The 19,638-nt window shown below is 52.3% G+C and overlaps 1 protein-coding gene across 18 annotated transcripts in view; it reads left to right on the top strand.

The window, feature by feature from the left end:
• The first annotated feature begins 8,591 nt into the window (after positions 1-8,591).
• The window catches only part of PAPLN (papilin, proteoglycan like sulfated glycoprotein), a 39,973-nt gene continuing 28,926 nt past the window's right edge, over positions 8,592-19,638 (top strand). For 8 of the 18 annotated variants that reach the window (XR_014811096.1, XR_014811100.1, XR_014811097.1 and 5 more), the window contains exons 1-5: positions 8,592-8,666; positions 10,343-10,410; positions 16,075-16,190; positions 17,444-17,504; positions 17,773-17,875. Coding sequence is in view for 12 of the 18 variants with exons in the window: in XM_084969679.1 (XP_084825805.1) it covers positions 10,354-10,410; positions 16,075-16,190; positions 17,444-17,504; positions 17,773-17,875 (337 nt within the window). In the remaining 6 variants the exon portion in view is untranslated. Of the gene's footprint in view, positions 8,817-9,837; positions 10,168-10,342; positions 10,411-16,074; positions 16,191-17,443; positions 17,505-17,772; positions 17,876-19,638 lie in introns of those variants that run through there. The other 10 variants (XR_014811099.1, XM_084969678.1, XM_084969676.1 and 7 more) reach the window with 3 other exon arrangements.

Raw genomic sequence — 19,638 nt, forward strand, 5'->3', positions numbered from 1 at the left:
AGGCCCCTCACGATCCTGTCTCTGGCTAGTAGGGGCCGAGGACCCGCTTCCCTCCATTTCCCTGAGGTTTGATGTTCCTGTGGCTCCCCCACCCTGCCCGACACACTCCTTTGTTATTCTCAGCAAAAACAGCCGTCATCTGAGACTGGATTTCTTGACAGGGAAGCTGGCAGAGGATACTGTCCCCTTCACCCTGATGCCTCTGAGCCAGATCGATGTGGGCCCCTTCACCCAGACTGCAGAGCTGTGCTTCCCAGGTGAGGGTGTTAGGCACGAGCTGGGTGCTGCATTCACCCACCCATCCCAGGGCTCCTGGGAATTGCTGACTAAATGTTCGGTGAATAAATGAAGGGATGAGTGGATTAGGGGTCCGCAGGGGGGGATTTCCATGCAGGATGATATAAACAGGGCACATGTGTGGGAACTTGATTTAAGTTAGAACAAATATCAACCAGCGCTACCCTTGTTTACAAAGCTGTGCTGGAGATTGTGGAGCCCCGGGGTTAACTGGCCTTATGTGCTAAAGAGACCCAGTGTTTATAAATAGGTGGTCAGGAATCCAAACAGGATTCCACCCCCCAGGGCCTGTGTGTGACATCTTGAGAAATGTGTGGGTTTGTGCTGGGTCTGTGTGGTCAATGCCCCCGTGTTGAATGCAGGAGGAAAGCAAGGTCATGCGATTCTTAATACTTGCACTTGGCCCTGCTTTAACCAAGGAAAGCTGCAGAGGCACACACGTGCCCCATAAAACCACCATCCATCGAGCATTTGCTGTTAACCTGCCCAGACCCCCTATACTGAGCGCATCACAGCCTTGTCTTAGGTCATCCTCACCCCACCTGTAAGGAGGGCTGTCCTCACTTTACAGGTGAGAAAACGGAAGTAAAACCGAAACACCTCTGACTCGAACCCAGCTTAAACCCAGATTGGGGCATGAACCCAGGAGTTTTTATTTTATTTTTATGTATTTATTTGGTCTTTTTGCCATTTCTAGGGCCGCTCCCACGGCATATGGAGGTTCCCAGACTAGGGGTCGAATTGGAGCTGTAGCCACTGGCCTACGCCAGAGCCACAGCAACGTGGGATCCAAGCCGAGTCTGTGACCTACACCACAGCTCACGGCAACGCAAGGGATCGAACCTGCAACCTCATGGTTCCTAGTCAAATTCGTTAACCACTGAGCCACAACAGGAACTCCCAGGATTTTTTAAATTAGAATACACATCTGGTGTCTGGACTTACTGAGGCTCAAGGTAAGAGCATGAAGTCATACTAGGGCTGGCCTGGTGCTTATTGAAAGCAGTTGAAAGGTGCTAACATGTGCCAAAATATATTGAATCATCTCAGGTTTCTGTATAAGGGGCGTCTCCTACTTTGGAAGGTCATCTTTCCCTTAAATTCCTGTCCTTGGCCCTAAGGATCTTACCTTGCTGAGCTTGCATACAGGGCTCATTTTGTCTTTCACTTAATGACTTGAGGCATGTCTTGCGCTTTTATGTATGGCTTCATAGGTAAGCCTGCTTCGGTTCATGAATGTTCTGAAGGCGTCCTTGAGCTATTATTAACGGACAGTGGTCTTCCAAAGTGCCCCAGGCTTCCCTCTCTATCTTTGGTCCCTACTGGGACTCCTACAGCTGCCTGTGTAACTATCCTACTCCATCCCTATCAGAAGTCCTGACCACCCACATAGCAAGAAAGTGACAGCGGCTGCCCCAGCCCCCACAGGTCTGAGGCCAGAGCCTGTGCTTATGTCCAGGATGGGCAGGGTGAGTCGGAACACTTCTCTGCACCTCTGATTTCTCAAGTGTTCTCTGGTTTCTAAAGCTGCTCAAGCAACAGAGGAGCATGAGAGACCCTGAGGGTCTAGGGCACAGCCCAGAGTGGCAGCCACAGGCAGAGATATCTCTGGAGTTTTAAGAAGGTTTTTTTTTTTTTTTTTTTGGTCTTTTTGTCTTTTAGGGCCGCACCTGCGGCATATGGAGGTTCCCAGGCTAGGGTTCGAATCAGAGCTGCAGCTGCCGGCTTATACCACAGCCACAGCAACTCCAGATCCGAGCATCGTCTGTGACCTACATCACAGCTCACAGCAATGCTGGATCCTTAGCCCACTGAGCGAGGCTAGGGACCGAACCTGGGTCCTCATGGGTGCTAGTCGGGTTCGCCAACCACTGAGACACAACGGGATCTCCAAGAAAAGTTTTAATTTTATTTCATGGTGCACTTTGTTATTTTATTCTGGTAAAACACACACGACATAAACTTGACCATCGTAACCATTTCCTTTTCTTTTTTGGCCACTCGCAGCATACGGTGTTCACGGGCCAGGGACCAGATCTGAGCCACAGTTGAGACCTATGCCGCAGCTTTGGCAACCCCAGATCCTTTAAAGCACCGTACTGGGCCAGGTTTTGAACCTGTGTCCTAGTGCTGCAGAGATGCTGCTGATCCCATTGTGCCGTGGCAGAAACTCCTCCATCATTTTTAAATATACAGTTCTGAAACTGACTGCAGCTAATGACTTGAATTTAGCCAGAACCCAGATTGGGAATTGAATCCAGCCTAAACTCAGATTGGGACTTGAACCCATCCATGTCCTGGGACTCGAAGCCAGCCAAAACTCAGACTGGGCTTGAACCCACATTTTTTCACTCACCCTGTGTCTGGCCTCACTGAGGTTCAGGTTCTTTGTACCTCCGCACAGGAGGAATTCAGCAAGAGACAATGTGATCGGCAAGAGACAGATTTATTAGGATAGGGCACTAGTGAGAGCTGCAAGTGGGCAGGCAAGGAAGCTCTGCCCCGGGGATTAGGTGGGTCTCAGTTTTCTCATCCAAGGGGAGTGGGGGTGGGAAAAGACTGCCTCTTCCTCTTTCTTCAGGTAGTAGCTCCTCCTTGGTATCCATAAGAGAGTATTTGACCCTGTTAGGTCAAACTAGGCCTGTCCTGGTGCTTATTCCAATCAGCCGAAGGGCGGTCCTCAAACTCCTGTCCTTGGTCGGAAGGGAATGCAGGCCTCGCCCCATCCCCCACCCAATGACCCGAGGCCTATCTCAGGCCTCCACTCGTCAAGCAGGCCTGCCCTGTTCTGACGGCCCTCTTGAGCAATTCTTACCTTACAGTGATCTCCCAAAGTTCCCTTAGGCTTCCGTCTCTATCTGTGGTCCTTTCCTGGGACTCCTACAACTACCTGTGTAACTATCCTACCCCATCCCTTTCAGTATTTTAATAATCACAATGTTGTGTGACTGTCATCACCATCCATCTCCGGGACTCTTTTTTTTTTTTTTTTTTTTTTTTTTTAGGGCTGCACCTGCAGTGTATGTAAGTTCCTGGGCAAAGGGTCAAATTGGAGCTGCAGCTGCCAGCCTACACCACAACCACAGCAATGCCGGATCTGAGCTGCATCAGCAACCTACACCAGATCTTTTAACCCACTGAGTGAAGCCAGGGATCAAACCCATATCCTCATGGGTACTAGTCAGATTCTTAAGCCACTGAGCCACAATGGGAACACCTTTTTTTATTTTTATTTTTTTTAAAGTGAGTCAAATAAAGTGTTTATTAAGAGAAAATATTCAAGACTCTTGCAAAACAGAAACTCTATATCCATTAAACACTAACTTCCCATTGCCACCCCCCCGTGCCCCTAGCCTCTGGTGACCACCCTTCTACTTTCTCTATGAATTGTCTGCTCTAGGTAACTTATATAAGCGGAATCATATATTTGCTTTTTCGTGTCTGGTTTATTTCTCTTACCACTGTTACCAAGGTTCATCCATGCTGTATGTCTGTATGTCCGGGGTTTTTTTGTTTTTTGTTTTCCTTTTTAGGGCCACTCTCGAGGCATATGGAGATTTCCAGGCTAGGGGTCGAATTGGAGCTGTCGCTGCTGGCCACAGCCATAGCAACATCAGATCCAAGCCTCATCTGTGACCTATACCATAGGTCACGGCAACACTGGATCCTTAACCCACTGATCGAGACCAGGGATTGAACCCTCATCCTCATGGATCCTAGTCGGGTTCGTTAGCCGCTGAGCCACAAAGGGAACTCCCTGTTCTTTGTCTCTAGATGGCCCTTGTGTCAGTGGGAAGGGTCAGGGAGCCTATTTCTGTCCCAGCTCTGATGATAAAACTCTCCACCAAAGCCCGGGTGCTGTGACAGCCTCTTGTCCGCCCTGCTGAGCATCGTCTCAGTCGCCTTTGAGGGCCTGACTTGGACAAGACAGCGAGAAGGAGGGAAGGGGATCAGTGGGCTGAGGGCAGACTGGCACCCAGTGTTTGAACACGCTCCTTCCCCCCAACCTAGAATGACGACATCAAGGGAAGCGGCTGGCTGTTTCGGAGGTGGGGAAAAGGTAGAGAGAGAAATGGAGAAATCCTTACATGTGAAGTATTCTTTCTTCCTTCTGGATTCCTAGTGGGCTGTAGCATAGGTTGTGACTTTTAGAGTGGAAATGTTTGAATATTCAGGCTGTAAGATTTGCTTAAATGAACACCCAAGGGTAGAATGCAGTGCCTCCTAGAAGAGAAACTCCCCAAGGGCAGGACGATCTGCGTGTTGGAGCCCACGGCTTGGGAGAGCTGTGTACCTCTGTGGTTAGTGACGTAGCTTGAAAACAGCCCTGGGGTAGTGTCACCATGGACACTGATCAACGCTACAAAGCAGTGCTCTTTCTCCTCCAGAGGCCTGGTGGTTAAACGTTGACCACCACTGGGTGTTTACTCTCCCCAGCCTCAGGCAGAGGAGGCACTCAGCTGTTCAAGGGATGAATAAATGAATAAGCCACCCCCCACCCCCCAAAGAACAGGAAGGGGAGAAGAGGTGTCCTCTAAGTCGAGGTCGACAGAGCGAGCTGGGACTGCAGGGAGTTTTCTGGGGTAGCCCAGCGCCTGAACTTCCCAACTGGGGAAGCTGCCCAGTCTTGTTTCTTGGGTGCAGCATGCTCCTGTTGGGGCTGGAGTCTACAGAGACTGCTGGGGGCTTTTTCTAGGGGTCACATAGGTCCGTGTTGCCTGCAGGTGGTGATGGCAGTAGTCCAGTGTCCAGAAGGATGTCCTAACCAGCACTGTTCCTGGGCCATGACCTCTGACTGTTTCTGAGATTCCAGTGTGATTCTCCAGGCTTCCTGTCCATTCCATGGGCTCCCGATGGCCTTCCTCTGAATAACTTAGTCATGTCCTTTTCTGTGGATTGTAACCAAGAACCCTGTGTGTCACGTCGGGTTAGATGCACAAGAGGTCTACTGGGGGAAATGTGACACAGATAAAGCGGAGGGAGCAGGAGCAGGGAGAGCCTTCGGAACGTGGTGTAGAGCTGAGGTGTGGCAGCTGGAGGCTGTCAGTCAACCGTGCTTCCCACACGATTCTTTTGAGGGGCACCTTCAGGGCCACCACAGACCTCTGGAACAGGGTACAGTGATGAAAAGCACACACTCTTGTTCTTGCAACGTTCACTACTTGGAGGGAGAGAGACAAATGCATCACTGAGGTAGTTCAAAGAGCTAGGGCAAACCCTGCACTGTGGGGCACAGGTGGGAGCCGGGAAGGCTTCCTGGAGGAGGTGCATCATGGGAGCACTGAGGCTTATAGGGTTTTGCCCTCTCCCTCTTCTCTCCAGCTCTCCATCCCAACCAGCCTCACAAAGAGATCTGGCTGCTTCTTTCTTTCTTTCTTTCTTTCTTTTTTTTTTTTTTTTTTTTTTTTTTGGCTTTTTGTCATTTCTTGGGTCTCTCCTGCGGCATATGGAGGTTCCCAGGCTAGGGGTCCAATCGGAGTTGTAGCCGCCGGCCTATACCAGAGCCACAGCAACGCCAGATCTTAGCCACGTCTGCGACCTACACCACAGCTCAGGCAGATCCTTAACCCACTGAGTGAGGCCAGGGATCGAACCTGCTTCCTGATGGATACTAGTCAGGTTTGTTACTGCTAAGCCACAACAAGAACTCCTAGCAGCAGCTTTATAGAAGCCAGTTACTTCCCTACCCCACCACCCTGTGTGAGGCTCAAGTGAGCTAGCTGAGACTTAAGGAGGTGACATGACCTGAGTTCACACACAATAAGAGGCAGAGCAGGTTCCCAACCCAGTGTCTGCCTCTAAAGGCGGTGCTCCTTCTGCCACCCCGGCAGCCCTGACCCCATGTGGAAGGGAGTCTGGCGCAGCCAGTGAGTGGCATAGGGGAGCGCAAGGGGAACTTACTGTGGGAGAGAGAACTTACTGTGCGCTTTTTCCTGGAATCCTCTTTCTAAAGCACCACGTTTTCATGCACACCACTTTTTTCTGAACTGGGCACTGTGCTCACCATGTCCCTCTGAGGCCGTGGGACGTGAGGCTTAAAGGCAAGTGCTTGTCGTAGCCAGAGCCCAGCAGGTGGGTCCAAGGATGCGCTGTGTGCGGGTTCTGCCTGCCTCCCCAGGCTTTGGGTCTCCTCTGCAGCTGGGGTGAGGAGTAAGAAATCACGAATTCCCGTCGTGGTGCAGGGGAAACGAATCCGACTAGGAACCATGAGGTTGTGGGTTTGATCCCTGGCCTCACTCGGTGGATTAAGAATCCGGCATTAGGAGTTCCCATTGTGGCACAGTGGTTAACGAATCCAACTAGGAACTATGAGATTGCAGGTTCGATCCCTGGCCTCACTCAGTGGGTTAAGGATCCGGCATTGCCGTGAGCTGTGGTGTAGGTTGCAGACGCGGCTTGGATCCTGCGTTGCTGTGGCTCTGGTGTAGGCTGGCGGCTACAGCTCTGATTAGACTCCTAGCCTGGGAACTCCATATGACGGGGGAGTGACCCTAGAAAAGGCAAAAAAAAAAAAAAAAAAAAAAATAGAATCCAGCATTACCATGAGCTGTGGTGTAGATCACAGATGTGGCACCGATCCCACATTGCTGCGTTCTGTGGCTGTGGCGTAGGCCGGCGGCTATAGCTCTGATGTGGCCCCTAACCTGGGAACTTCCATAGGGTGTTTTTAGGGTGCAGCCCTAAAAAGCAAAAAAAAAAAAAAAAGAAATCCTGAGCCTTGTTGTCTGAGAAGAAGGGATTACAGAGGAAAAACAGGACCAAGTCAGGAAAGCGCCTCAGCTGCCCACCCCCTTTGGCAGCAGAGAAACAGCCACCTCCCACTTCATGGGAACCTTTGACCAAGCTCAGAAAATTTCTGGCTGAGGGGGGCAGGGAGTAGGGCTTTTTAAATGGAAGAAACTATTTTCCTTTTCTAGAGAGGATTTTGGTAATCCCGCTCCCTTTTCTCTGCCAAGCTTTATCTTTGCCTAAGAATTCACACAAATCCCCAGGGGCCCCTGCTGCACAGCTGCTGCATCTCCTCTCCGCTGATTGGTAAGAAATGGGCCAGATTTAACAAGCTTATCGTTTTCTTTGCCTTTTACTTTTAGGGCCGCATGTGTGGCATATGGAAGTTCCCAGGCTAGGGGTCGAATCGGAGCTACAGCTGCCAGCCTATGCCACAGCCACGGCATCGCCAGATCCAGATCCAAGCTGTGTCTGTGACCTACACCATAGCTCAACGGCAATGCTGGAGCCTTAACCCACTGGGCAAGGCCAGGGATCAAACTGCATCCACAAGGCTACTAGTTGGGTTCATTACCGCTGAACCACCATGAGAACTCCCAAGTTTATGGTTTAATAAGCATTTTGTCTGAGCATCAGTGATAGCCCAGGGAGATGAGTTGCAGGAGCTGGATGTCTGAAGAGGGGGTGAGCTCCCCACTGGTGACTTATCTTTGCCCCTAAGGAGACCTGGGGAGAAAAGCCCAATGGCTGGGCTAGGAAAGGGCCTGAAGGTAGAAGAGGATGAGGGAAAGGGACCAACCTTAGGACCTCCCCACCTCCCACGAGCAAAGGGTCCCTGCTATGTTTCTGAGTATAGGTGATTTCCTGATCCAAAACAGATGATAGACGACAGCCTTGGCTGAGAAAAAGGACAACTAGGAAGGGCAAGTTACCACATTTATTGGGTTCCTGCCTTGATCCTAACTAGTGCTTTGGACACTGGCCACAGGGAGGCAAGCTTTACCCTCAGGGACCTCCCAGCTAAGTTAGGGGGGACTTAGATTCCCACAGTGCAATGTGCCATCGAAATACAGCAGACAGAGATGGAGACTGAGTGAGCAGGGCGCCATCGACTTTGCCTGGGGTGGGGATGGGAAGGCTTCTAAAGAAGACATTTGGCAGCGGGAATTGAGGGATGAGTAGGAGTAGAGGGGTTTTCCAGAGCGCATTCTAAGCAGGCGGAAAGGGTGGCTGGTAGGTGGGAAACAGCAGATTGTGTGTGTAAAACCCTCCGTCGTGGCTGAAGCATAGAAGTCAGGCGTAGAAGAAAAGCAAGCGGCTGGACACTGGGGTGTGTTGTTCCTAAAGTGGACATGGAGGAAGGATGGCATAGAACCAGAAGGCGTGGGTACAGAGGAGATGCCAGCACCCAAAGTGAAGGGCAAGCTAGACTCAAAGGATGAAGGCATTGGCGGTCACGGAGGATGGATGTCAGCAAGGCTGAATCGGGGTAGATGGGGCGGGAGGAATCCAGCCAGCCCCGTGGGGAGAAAAAGTCCAACCTCCGCAGGCGTTCCGGGCAGCCGGGCGGACCTCCCAGACTTGGGCTGGGGCGGGCACCGACGGAGCGGCCCTGCCCACACCGCGGCTCCCCTAGACAGGTAGGAGGGACCGGAACTGGGTCGGGGCGGGGGGGCGGCCCACCCCTGGGCTGCGGCAGGAATTTGCCCATCCGGCTCTGCTCCGGGGATGAGCGGGGTCTAAGGAAGTTGGGGCGGGGGAGGTGACCCCTCCCCTGGCTCTCAGCCGAGGTGAGCGCGGCGCCGGGTCTCCGCTCGGCCTCGCGCGCGGGTACAAAGGAAACGCCGAGGCCTGAATGGGCTGGGTCCCGGCGGTCCGCGCCAACCTTTCCGCCTTCTCTGCCTTTCCCTCCGTCGGTCCCCGTTCCGACGCGGGGACCTGGGGACAGAGCGCGCACCCTCCACGGGGCTGCTGCGGCTGTGGGCCTGGATGGCCCGAGTCCCCCCGCCTGCCCGGCGCCTCACTTCGGAAGCCGCACCTCTCCGCCTCAGGGACTGCACTGGGCGCGATCCCCCGCTGGGGGATCGATCGGAAGGGCGCGCAGGGACCCTAGACTCGCTGTTCCTCCTGCTGTCTCTCCCTAAGCTGTGCTCATCCCCGCCCCGAAGGCAGTCTCTGTTTTAGAGAAGCAGCATCTTGGTCTTGAGCCCTAGAAAGAGGCTTCTCAGATACCGAGGCTTCCCCTCCTCCAAGCGGCTCTTACAGGAGGGGTCGCAGAGCAGAGGCTGGGCCGAGGCGGTGCGAGCGGGAAGCGGACCGCCACCGCCCTCATCCCTCCAGCCCCGGGAACCCCCGGTTTGCAGTGAAAATGATGATTACGTGAATCACGGTTGCTGCTAAATTAACGGAGCATGTGCATCGTTAGATGTGCCAGGTTATATTTAGCTGAACTTGGCTTAGATATGCTGTTTTATTCTTGTAAACTGAAGTCGTTTTATGCTTAAAAAAATTAAAGAGAACATTGGTAGAATTACAGATTTTAAAACTTAAGCATACGAGCCAGTACTTGTTTAATGTTTTGTACTGAACGGGGCACGTTGTGTGTGTCATTCTCCAGCACGGTGACACGTACACACGCACCAGACTGAACTCAGAAACTCCGCACACACTGCACGCACACACATTATATGCACATGCACTCAGTACAGACACTCACACACACTACATTGCAACATGCACACACTCCGCCTACTCACACACAACAATGCGCGCCCTCGGCGCACACATAAACCGCTTACGGAGCCCGCTTGCGGAGCTTCTCCAGTGCAGAGAAATGCTCGCTTGGGTTTAAAGTAAGATACAATCAACATTTTAAAAGTGGTTGAGTTTTTAAGTCTCCGAGGGACACTTTTAAAACATCTTTATTAACGAGTTTTTAAACAAACGGTGTAAATTTTTTAAAAATCTCTTGCTGAATTAAAACACTGCTTGTTTTGATTCGTTTGATTTGTTTGTTTTGATTGCTGACTTTCAGCAAGGAAGTATTTTTAACTGCTCTCTTTTCTCCTCTCTGAAACCTGCAAGAAGTTACTCTTGAACTTTTAGAAGCGGGCTGCAGACCGGGCTTCCCTCCCTCACTGTGTGAGCGGCACGGCCCCTCGTCTGCGCCCCACGGCTCTCCCTCTCACCCCTCGGAGGGTCACCTGAGGGAGGGACGGGCCGCCACCGCCGCGCCGGCCCAGGAGGCGGCGGGGAGCGTGGGCTGGGTAGGGCGGCGCCCTGTCCCCGCCCGCTCCAAACCCGGCCTCTCCCGCAGGCCAGCTCGAGATGCGGCGGCTGCTGCTGCTCGTGCCCCTGCTGCTGGCCCCGGCGCCTGGGTCCTCGGTGAGTGCGACCCTGCTCCCCACCCCGACCGGACCCTGTGGCGGAGGCGGGGGTGAGGGGAGGGCTTCGCTGCGGGCTGGGACCGCCGGCCGTGGCGCCATCCCCAGGAGAGGGCCAAGGTGCCGGTAGGTGGGGTGGAGGAGGCGAGTCCCGAGCTCCTTCAAAGAGGGGAGGTGGGGGACCTTGAGCACACCTGGCTTTGGGACACAGTTTGCAGAAAGGGCCATTTCCCAGCGCACTCCCCTTTCCGAAGGTGCAGTCACTATGGAAGGTCTACCACGATGGAAGGAAGAGGGGGCCAGTGCTGGCACCAGCCAAGGTGCAGGCCTAGGTGACCCACCCTACCAGCTGTCTGCCACCTGCCTGAGACCAAACTCAGCTGCCCCTGGGTGGGGTGATATGGGGTGCCAGCCATTCCCCACCATCCTTGGGATTAGCATCTAGAGAAGGGATGTCCACTAGAAGCTTCTGGGATGATGGAAATGTTGGGTATCTGTGCTGTCCAACAAGAGAGCCTCTCAGAGTTCTCTTCGTGGCGAAGCAGGTTAAGGATCTGGCGTTGTCACTGCAGGGACTTGGGTTGCTGCTGCAACCAAGTGGTGATAGTTTCATCCTTGGCCAGGGAGCAGCCAAGAAAAAAAAAAAAAAGATATTCACTTAGTTCATGTGGTTACTGAGCACATGAAATGTGGCTAGTGCAGCTGAAGAACTGAAACTTTTTTTTTTTTGTCTTTTTGCCATTTCTTGGGCCACTCCCACGGCACATGGAGGTTCCCAGGCTAGGGGTCGAACTAGAGGTGCAGCCACCAGCCTACGCCAGAGCCACAGCAACGCTGGATACAAGCCGTGTCTGCAACCCACACCACAGCCCACGGCAACGCCAGATCCTCAACTGACTGAGCAAGGCCAGGGATCGAACCCGCAACCTCCTGGTTCCCAGTGGGACTCATCAACCACTGAGCCATGACAGAAACTCCTGAACTGAATCTTTTTATATGATTTTAATTAATGTAAATTTAAATAGCCATATGTGGTCAGTGGCTACCGCATGAGAGCAAACTTAGCAACTGGACAGAGGGAGCCAACTGGTGATCACGGTAGCTGTTTCATTAACAGGGGCCTGAAGGACGGGGCTCCCCAAAGAACGTACTTGGGTTCTGAGGAGGTACAGGGAAACGTCTAGATTGCAGGACCCACCTTTGGGGAGGGGGCCATATGTAGAACTGGGCTTGGTCCTGGAGGCTGCTCCTGCTAAGCTTCTCCTGGTGTTGACAGGATGGAAGGGACAGGGGAGACCCACAGCCCTGCCCAGCCCTCTGTCGTCGGCAGGAGGGCCCCTGAGAAAGGACCCAAATTGTTTGCTGCTTGGTGGTGGGGGGCGAGGGCGGGAGGAAATGTTGGCTCTGTGCAAATGTGAGAAGATGAGAAGGGCTCCTCCAATCAGGGCTGAGAGGGGCAGGCAGGGCTGGACCATGACAGTGGGCATCAGGCACTGCTCCAAAGCCCCACAAATCCACTATGGGCCACAGAGCAGAGAGTGGGCTAGAGCCCCCTTCCTCATGTCCACTCCACCTCTTGTTGGCTCCCTGGGGCCACCTGTGCCACCCCGTGGTCCTTGGCTTCCTTCTAGTTCTTGGTTGCATGAAGGTCACAGCTCAGGTGGAGGAGCCATGGTGACAGTGTCAAGAGCCTATAGAGCTACTTTCTAACAGCTGTGTGACCCTAAGCAAATCACCAGGACTTAGATGCCTCTAAATTAGGGGGTACTAACACCCACCCACAGGTTGCATGCAGGTGAAGTGAGTCAAAGTAGCCAAGGTGCAACCTGGGGTCTGTTAGGTGCTTTCTCTTTTAGAAACACCTGGGTAGCCCCACCCCACCCCCCACCTTTCTGAGCTCAGTGCAGGGCAGGGGTGGGGAAAGGGCTGAGAACTCTTCAAACCCCCTCCACTGTCTGGGGGAGGGTTGTGATTCGAGCTGGTTCTAGTTGTGGAGGGGGGATGGAACTCCCAGTAGATCCCTGTGCTTTACAGGGATCATTCTAAGTGCTTGAGCAGAATGAGTAGCTAATTAAGGAGTAATAAAGCCGAGATGCAGCCCTGCCACCTTGCCCCTGGCCACCCCCAACCCCAGGCTGGTCAGAGAAGGTTTCAGGAGGGGGGTTTCAGTCTCCTCACCTCTGCCTCTGTTCCCACCCTCACACCCATCGGGCAGGTGATCCCCTGGGAACGGTGCAACAGGAAAGGGGGCTCCTGAGTTGCCCCAGGTGAGGTGCTGAGAGCGGGAGGAGGCAGGCGAGGACAGGCCCAGGGTGAGGGTGGACTGGACCAGCTCATTCTGGCTTCACACCACCACGCAGCTCATGGCTTGGGTAATTATAGAGAAACAAGATGTGTCTGTGCGGCTCCCAGGTGAATTGCTTTCTTTTGTCAGGAAGACTAGAATACAGGGCAGGGCTGGGCTCGAGGATGCCTGCCTCACAGGTGCTGGGCGCAGCGGCCAGTGCGATGTTTGTAAGGCTTGGTACTCAGAGGGTCCTGTATTCAGGCGAGTCCTCCCCTGCCCCATCCTGATGGCATGGGGTGGCTGGGTGGCAGAGGTGTCCCTTGTTGCCTTGCCTACTCCAGTAAGGCCAGCCCAGCCCCAGGGAAGGGTGGATGGGGGAGGCTCAGGCTGTTAGGAGACTGACATCCAAACAGGCCTTGGTCAGAGGTAATTAGCAGCCAGATGGAGCCCGGCAAGATGAGAAAGCAGCAGCTCCTGTGAGCTACTTCAGGAATTCTTACAGGGTGGTGACAAGTCTGTGTAGGGTGGATGTGGGTCCTTCCTGGAAAGTTACCCTCCACTCCCAGCTACCGCTCAATATCTTCCCCTTTAAAATAGGAACTGATCCAAGTGAATTTCAGTTTAAATTTCATCGAGAGAACACTTTTCTGGTTCACTGACTTTTGGAAGCTTGGCAATTTTTGGCCCTGTTAGAACAGAAGGGTAAATGATTTGAAGAGTGAAAGCTCAAACCTTTGGTCTGGTCTGGCCCTTCCTTCTTAGTTTTGTATGTGGTTAAGCAAATGTGCATGATTTGTTCTGATTCAGGGTCCTGGTTTTACTGTAAAACAAGGATAACTAGGAGTTCCTGATGTGGCTCAGCAGTAACGAAACCAACTAGGACCCATGAGGATGTGGGATTCGATCTGTGGCCTTGCTGAGTGGGTTAAGGATCCCACATTGCTGTGGCTGTGGTGTAGGCTGACAGCTGCAGCTCCAATTCGACCCCTAGCCTGGGAACCTCCATATGCTGCAGGCGTGACCCTAAAAAGCACAGCAAAACCCAAAACCAAACAAGGATAGCTAGATGTTTGGCACCAGGTGCGGGCTGGACACGTGCTGTGAGTAATCTGCGCCTGCGCAAGTCTCTGTCCTCGCCTGAGATTGTGTGATGTGGCTGGAGGCTCACAACGGGGGGAAGAGTTTGCTTTTCCACGTTAGGACTTGAGTTCCTTCTCTGGAAAATGGGAGTGTGTTTTCTCCCCTAGAGATTCTCATATGGCAATGCCCTAAAATAAAGTCCCCTTCCAGCAAACAGGACATATTTCCAGCCCACTCTGTGCCTCCTGGCAAGAAATCAGGTCTAACACCTGTCTAGCTCCTTAGGACTCATCTAGCATCCCCTTTGGTTCTCCAGGTGAGGTTGGTGGTTACCTAGTATAAGAGCAGAGGCCTGGAGTGAAGCCAACCCGCTCTTGTTCCTACGTGGCTCCCTCTCTTAGCTCCAATTTTCTTTTCCATGCCCTGGGGTCCGACAGGTTGTTCTGATGAGTAAACGAGAGACTATATGTGTAGCATGTGGGCTTCTGATGCCAGCTGCAGGGTGTTAGATCTTTCTAGTGGGAAACTGTATCCATTAGGATTATTTTCCTGTTACAGAGTCCCAAATAACAGTTCTTCAGCAAGAAAGACCTGATCTCTTGCTCACATAAACACCCAGAATCAAAAATCCAGGGATGTTTTGTCTCATGAAGTCCACCAAGCTCCAAGATTCTTCTCTCTTTGCTTCATTGTTTGAAGCTTCTATTCCCAAATTACCTCATAGTTTAGAAGGTTGCTCCAACTCTAGCCATCACATTTGATTTCCAGCAGGAAGGAGAACAGGAAGAAAAATGATAAATGCATATGCAAGCCATCTCTTAAGGAGATACAGGCACATCTTGTTTTATTGTGCTTTGCAGATATTACATGTTTTACAGATCGAAGGTTTGTGGCAACCCTGTGTTGAACAAGTCTATCGGTGCTATTTTTCCAACAGCATTTGCCCACTTCATGTCTCTATGTCACATTTTGGTAATTCTCACAATATCTCAGATTTTCATTATTTGTTATGGTGATCAGTGATCTTTGATGTTATAAAGATTGCAAAAAGATTACAACCTCCTGACAGTTCAGCTGATGGGGAGCATTTTTAGCAATAAAGTGCTCTTTAATTAAGGTACATACTTTAAGACAAATGCTATTGCACACTCATGAGATTACAGTGTAGTGCCAACAGTTTTCATAGGCACCAGGAAATTCCCAAATCCGAGTGACTTGCTTTATCACAATATTTCCTTTATTCTGGTGTTCTGGAACCAAACCTGCAATATCTTGAGGTTGACCTGTCCTGGAGGCTGCTGCCCGACACTCTTATTTATGTCTCACTGACAAGAATTTAGTGATAGAGGAGTTTCCATTGTGGCTCAGTGGGCTAAGAACCCGACATAGTGGCTGTGAGGATGTGGATTCAATCCCTGGCCTCACTCAGTGGGTTAAGGATCCAGCGTTGCTGCAAGCTGTGGTGTAAGTTACAGATGTGGCTCAGATCTGGTGTGGCTGCGACTGTGGCTGTGCAGTAGGCTAGCAGCTGCAGCTCCAATTCAATTCAAAAAAAGAATTTAGTGATATAGCTATAGTTAGCTGTAGGGAATCCGAGAAGTGAATTTTTGCAGGGGCAGCTAGATGTCCAGCTAAGAGCCAAAGGTTCTCTTAATGGGAGAGGAGGAGGAGGGATATTGGGGGCCTCCTGGGAGTCTCTGCCACAGATTGGCAGGAAGAAACCACACACAACACCCACCACCCACAATTAGATTAAGTTCTTATTTTAATAGGCTAGTGCTACAGAAACATGGTACTGCTCGTGGGCCATGTTCCCAGCACAGGTGGAGCCCTATTTACCTGAGAACACGCTGTTCGTCCTGCCCTCTTACATCTCCCTCCTGGAAGGATGCTCTCCGTTGGTCCCTGGGCTCCCATTTAAGGGGTTTGCAGACATCTTGGTTCTCAAATCGGCCTCTGCGCAGTCAGGGGACGTCATGGTCAGGGGAGAGGTCCTCCGCCCCAGCTTGGCGGTTTCCCCACTGCACTTGGCAAATAGCTGGGGCTGCTGGTGACAGCAGCTCTGCCGGATGAGAGGGCCGGGCTGGCTCCCAGCTCCTTATGGTGAAAGCTGGCTAATTCCACAGTTGAGTACGTTCTGGTGCCTGGTGGTGTTTTGAGACTTGAAGGACCAAGGAACAGTCTCGGGCTCCTGGCAGGGGAGAGGGTGTTTTTAGGCAGAGGGTCTTGGGGGAGCCCTTGAGTGCTGAGGTGGGGTTTGGAGGGCTGACTCCCACTTCTGAGTGTCTCCTCCTCCAGGTTCCCAAGGTGAAGCGGCAGAGCGACAGCTGGGGCTCCTGGGGTAACTGGAGCCCCTGCAGCCGGACCTGTGGAGGGGGCATCAGCTTCCGGGAGCGCCCCTGCCACTCCCAGAGGTAGGAAGCCAGGTATTTTTTTGTTTTTTTAATAGAGTATATTTTATCAAAAAAAATTTTTTTATTATAGTTGATCTACAATGTTCTGTCAATTTCTGCAGGGCCAGCCTGTTAAAAGAGGGCAGGCATGAGGGAGCAGCCGGGTCTGGTCTAGGCATCCTGGGCCAGGGCCAGGCCACACAGGCAGAACCTACCAGGCAATAGATTTTTCCTGGGAGCAGTATCAGTGGAGTATTTGTTTTTTTGTCTTTTTGCCTTCTAGAGTCGCACCCGTGGCATGTGGAGGGTCCCAGGCTAGGGATCGAATCGGAGCTACAGCTGCCGGCCACAGCCACAGTAAGTGGGGATCTGAGCTGCATCTGTGACCTACACCACGCTCACGGCAACGCCAGATCCTTAACCCACTGAGCGAGGCCAGGGATTGAACCCGCAACCTCATGGTTCCTAGTTGGATTCGTTAACCACTGAGCCACCATGGGAACTCCTCAGTGGAGTATTTGAAACCAAGTCACTTCAAATACTCACATTCTGATTACAACAACCCCCTGTTTCAGGGGAGCTGGAGCCATGCTGGCCTCACCCACCCCATGTCTCTAGCTCCTAAAGCCGTGATGGGCGTGTGGCAGGTGCAGTGAATCCTCGTTGAATTAAAATGAGTAATTTTCAACAACCCTAACCTGTGCGGTTTCTCTCCCGTCAGCCTCTGTTCAGTATAGATGATTCTCACTCTGAGTGACTTATTAAGCACCTGCTGTGTGCCCCGCCCTCTGAGAGGTATTCTAGGGAGCAAAGGAGGGGTGAGGACCCTCAGTGGGTTTAACTCACTCTTCCTGGAAACTGTGTGAAGAGGAAGAGCGAGAAGATAGAATTCCGAGTGCCCTGTACTCATTTACTCCTTAAATGGCAGAATAAGCTTACCTAGCGGGGATTTACCACATCTGACCATAGCTCCAAGGGCAGAGGTTAAATCTTCCTTGGGAATTTGCTTGAAGTGGCAGAGTGGCCCCAGGTCAGACAGACTCTAGGTTAGACTTCTGGGTCTGGTTTCTCCCAAGTACAAAGAGAGCTCATTACACCCACCTCTGGCGGTTTATGTGTGCGGACACCCCCTCTTCTCCTCACCGACTCTCTGGCCCAGCCTTGCCCACCGGGTCGCACCACGGAAGCTAAGGGACCTGATGGAGAGCCCGGGGTGGGGGCGGGGGGTGTTGGGTCATGGGCGTTCAGGTCTCCCCTGTGCTCTCGCCCTGCAGGAGAGATGGGGTCTCTGGCTGCGTGGGCCCCACGCGGAGCCACCGCACCTGCCGCACTGAGGTAAGGTGAAGTCCCCGGGGTGGGGGACAGCTTCCCGGATTCCTACTGGGCTGCCCTTCTGGCCCTGGGGAGCCCTCCTGTTGATGCACAGCTGGGGCTGCTCCGGAAGCCCCTTCCTCACACCACCTGAAACGAGAGCTTTGGCCCCGCAGCTCGAAGCCCCTGGAGGGGGCGCACGGGATCCCTGGGGGCCGACACCGCCTCCCCGGGCCCAACGGGGCGGCCGGAGCCCAGGGATGGACCCACGTGCCCCCTCCTGCCCCCGCAGAGCTGCCCGGAAGGCGCCCGAGACTTCCGGGCGGAGCAGTGCTCAGAGTTCGACGGCCAGGAGTTCCAGGGGCGGCGGTACAAGTGGCTGCCCTACTATGCGGGTGAGTGACCGAGCCCCTGGCGCCGCCCCGCCCTGCGTTGTCCTGCAGGGCCCCGTATTTGGGGCATCTCTTTTGTACATTCACTTTGTATGTCACAATTCTCATTACCATGTTGGAGAGTGTTATCAAATATCTTTAAAGAAAAACCTCCCATACCCCTAGCACAGCACAACGGTGGGCGTTTTGAGGGTTTTTTCCCCCTTCCCCCCCTCTATATATTTCTCCTTTTCCTTTTTCTTTTCATGGCCGCATCTGGCTTTTGGAAGTTTCCCAGCTGGGGGCCGGCCGGGGTGGGGTGCGGTACGAATCAGAGTTAACAGCTGCTGGCCTGCTTCACAGCAATTCGGATCTGCGCTGCAACCTACACGCAGCCTGCGGCAACACCAGATCCCTAACCCACCAGAGCAAGGCCAGGGCTCCATCCTCACAGAAGTTCAGAACTCCTGTATACATTTTCAAACAAAGCCATGGCTATGTCTGTGTTTTGAGCCTTGTTTTGTTTGTCCTGCTCCTGAAGCATCCCCCACGTGGCAGGAGTTGGGGTGGGGGTGCAGGTTCTGTGACTGGGCAAACTGCAGGCTGGGCTTCAGTGGGCTTGGTGTGTCAAGAGTGTGTTTACTCAGCATCTCTAGTGTGGGCGACTGTGCTTTGAGTAACTTTGAGGGGGGTGTAGGTCATTCATTTTTAGAGCAATATAGTTCAAGAGGAAAACACTGATATGCATGCAATGAAAACATTTTGGATGAGTCAGAAGATACCTTAGGATAATCCTTTGGAGTATTGGTTTTCACTGCTCACTGTAAATGACTCCTGGAAGCTATGACACTCTGGGTTCCAAATCAGTGAACGTTAGATCCTGTGTGTGCTGTGGGGTGGAGGAGAGAGAGGGTCTTGGCTAGGTGGAGTGGCCCCAATGCGGTGATTTGCCCTCACTGCTCCCCCTGGATCCGGAGATGAGCATATGTTGAAAATAAGTTAAATATATCTACATTATAGAAAAACTAGAACAGAAGAAAAGGTTAAAAAGGGTCTTAGAGGGAGTTCCCTTCGTGGCTCAGCGGTTAACGAAGCCAACTAGGATCCCTGAGGATGCGGGTTCGATCCCTGGCCTCTCTCAGTGGGTTAAGGATCTGGGGATGCCGTGAGCTGTGGTGGAGGTAGCAGACACTGCTCAGATCCCGTGTTGCTGTGGTGGAGGTTGGCAGCTGTAGCTCGCATTCGACCCCTAGCCTGGGAACTTCCATGTGCCACACCTATGGCCCTAAAAAGCAAAAAAAAAAAAAAAAAAAACCAAAAAAAACCAAAAAGGGGGTGTCTTAAATGGGAGCTCCAGCTGTGGCACAGTGGGTTAATAATCCAGCATTGCCTAAAAGTCCCTGGCCTGGTGCAGTGGGTTAAGGATCTGGCATTTCTGCAGTTATGGCATAGTTTGCAGCTGCAGCTCGGATTTGATCCCTGGCCCAGGAACTTCTGTATGCCTCAGGTGTGGCTGAAGTTGGGGGGGGAGGGAGGCAAAAAAAACCCTCCACCCAAGCAAACAAAAGGTCATAGAGGGATGCCTTCTTTGTGGTGGAGGTGATTATAATCCTTATACACATTGTTTAAAAAATGTGTGTGTGATATCTAGATTAATATAAAAGTTGAAACAAAGACTTAAAAAATGACTTCTTTCGTAGGATCACTGCTAGCGTTCTAGCCTTTTCCACATGACTTTCTGTTTACATATTTGTCATTACTTTGCATTCTGTGATAAACACCTTTCC

This window comes from Sus scrofa, chromosome 7 (assembly GCF_054392235.1).
Source record: "Sus scrofa isolate SSC_HxYL_T2T_F1_AM1 chromosome 7, Sscrofa_HxYL_maternal_Yorkshire_Landrace_v2.0, whole genome shotgun sequence".
NCBI classification, from domain to species: Eukaryota; Metazoa; Chordata; class Mammalia; order Artiodactyla; family Suidae; genus Sus; species Sus scrofa.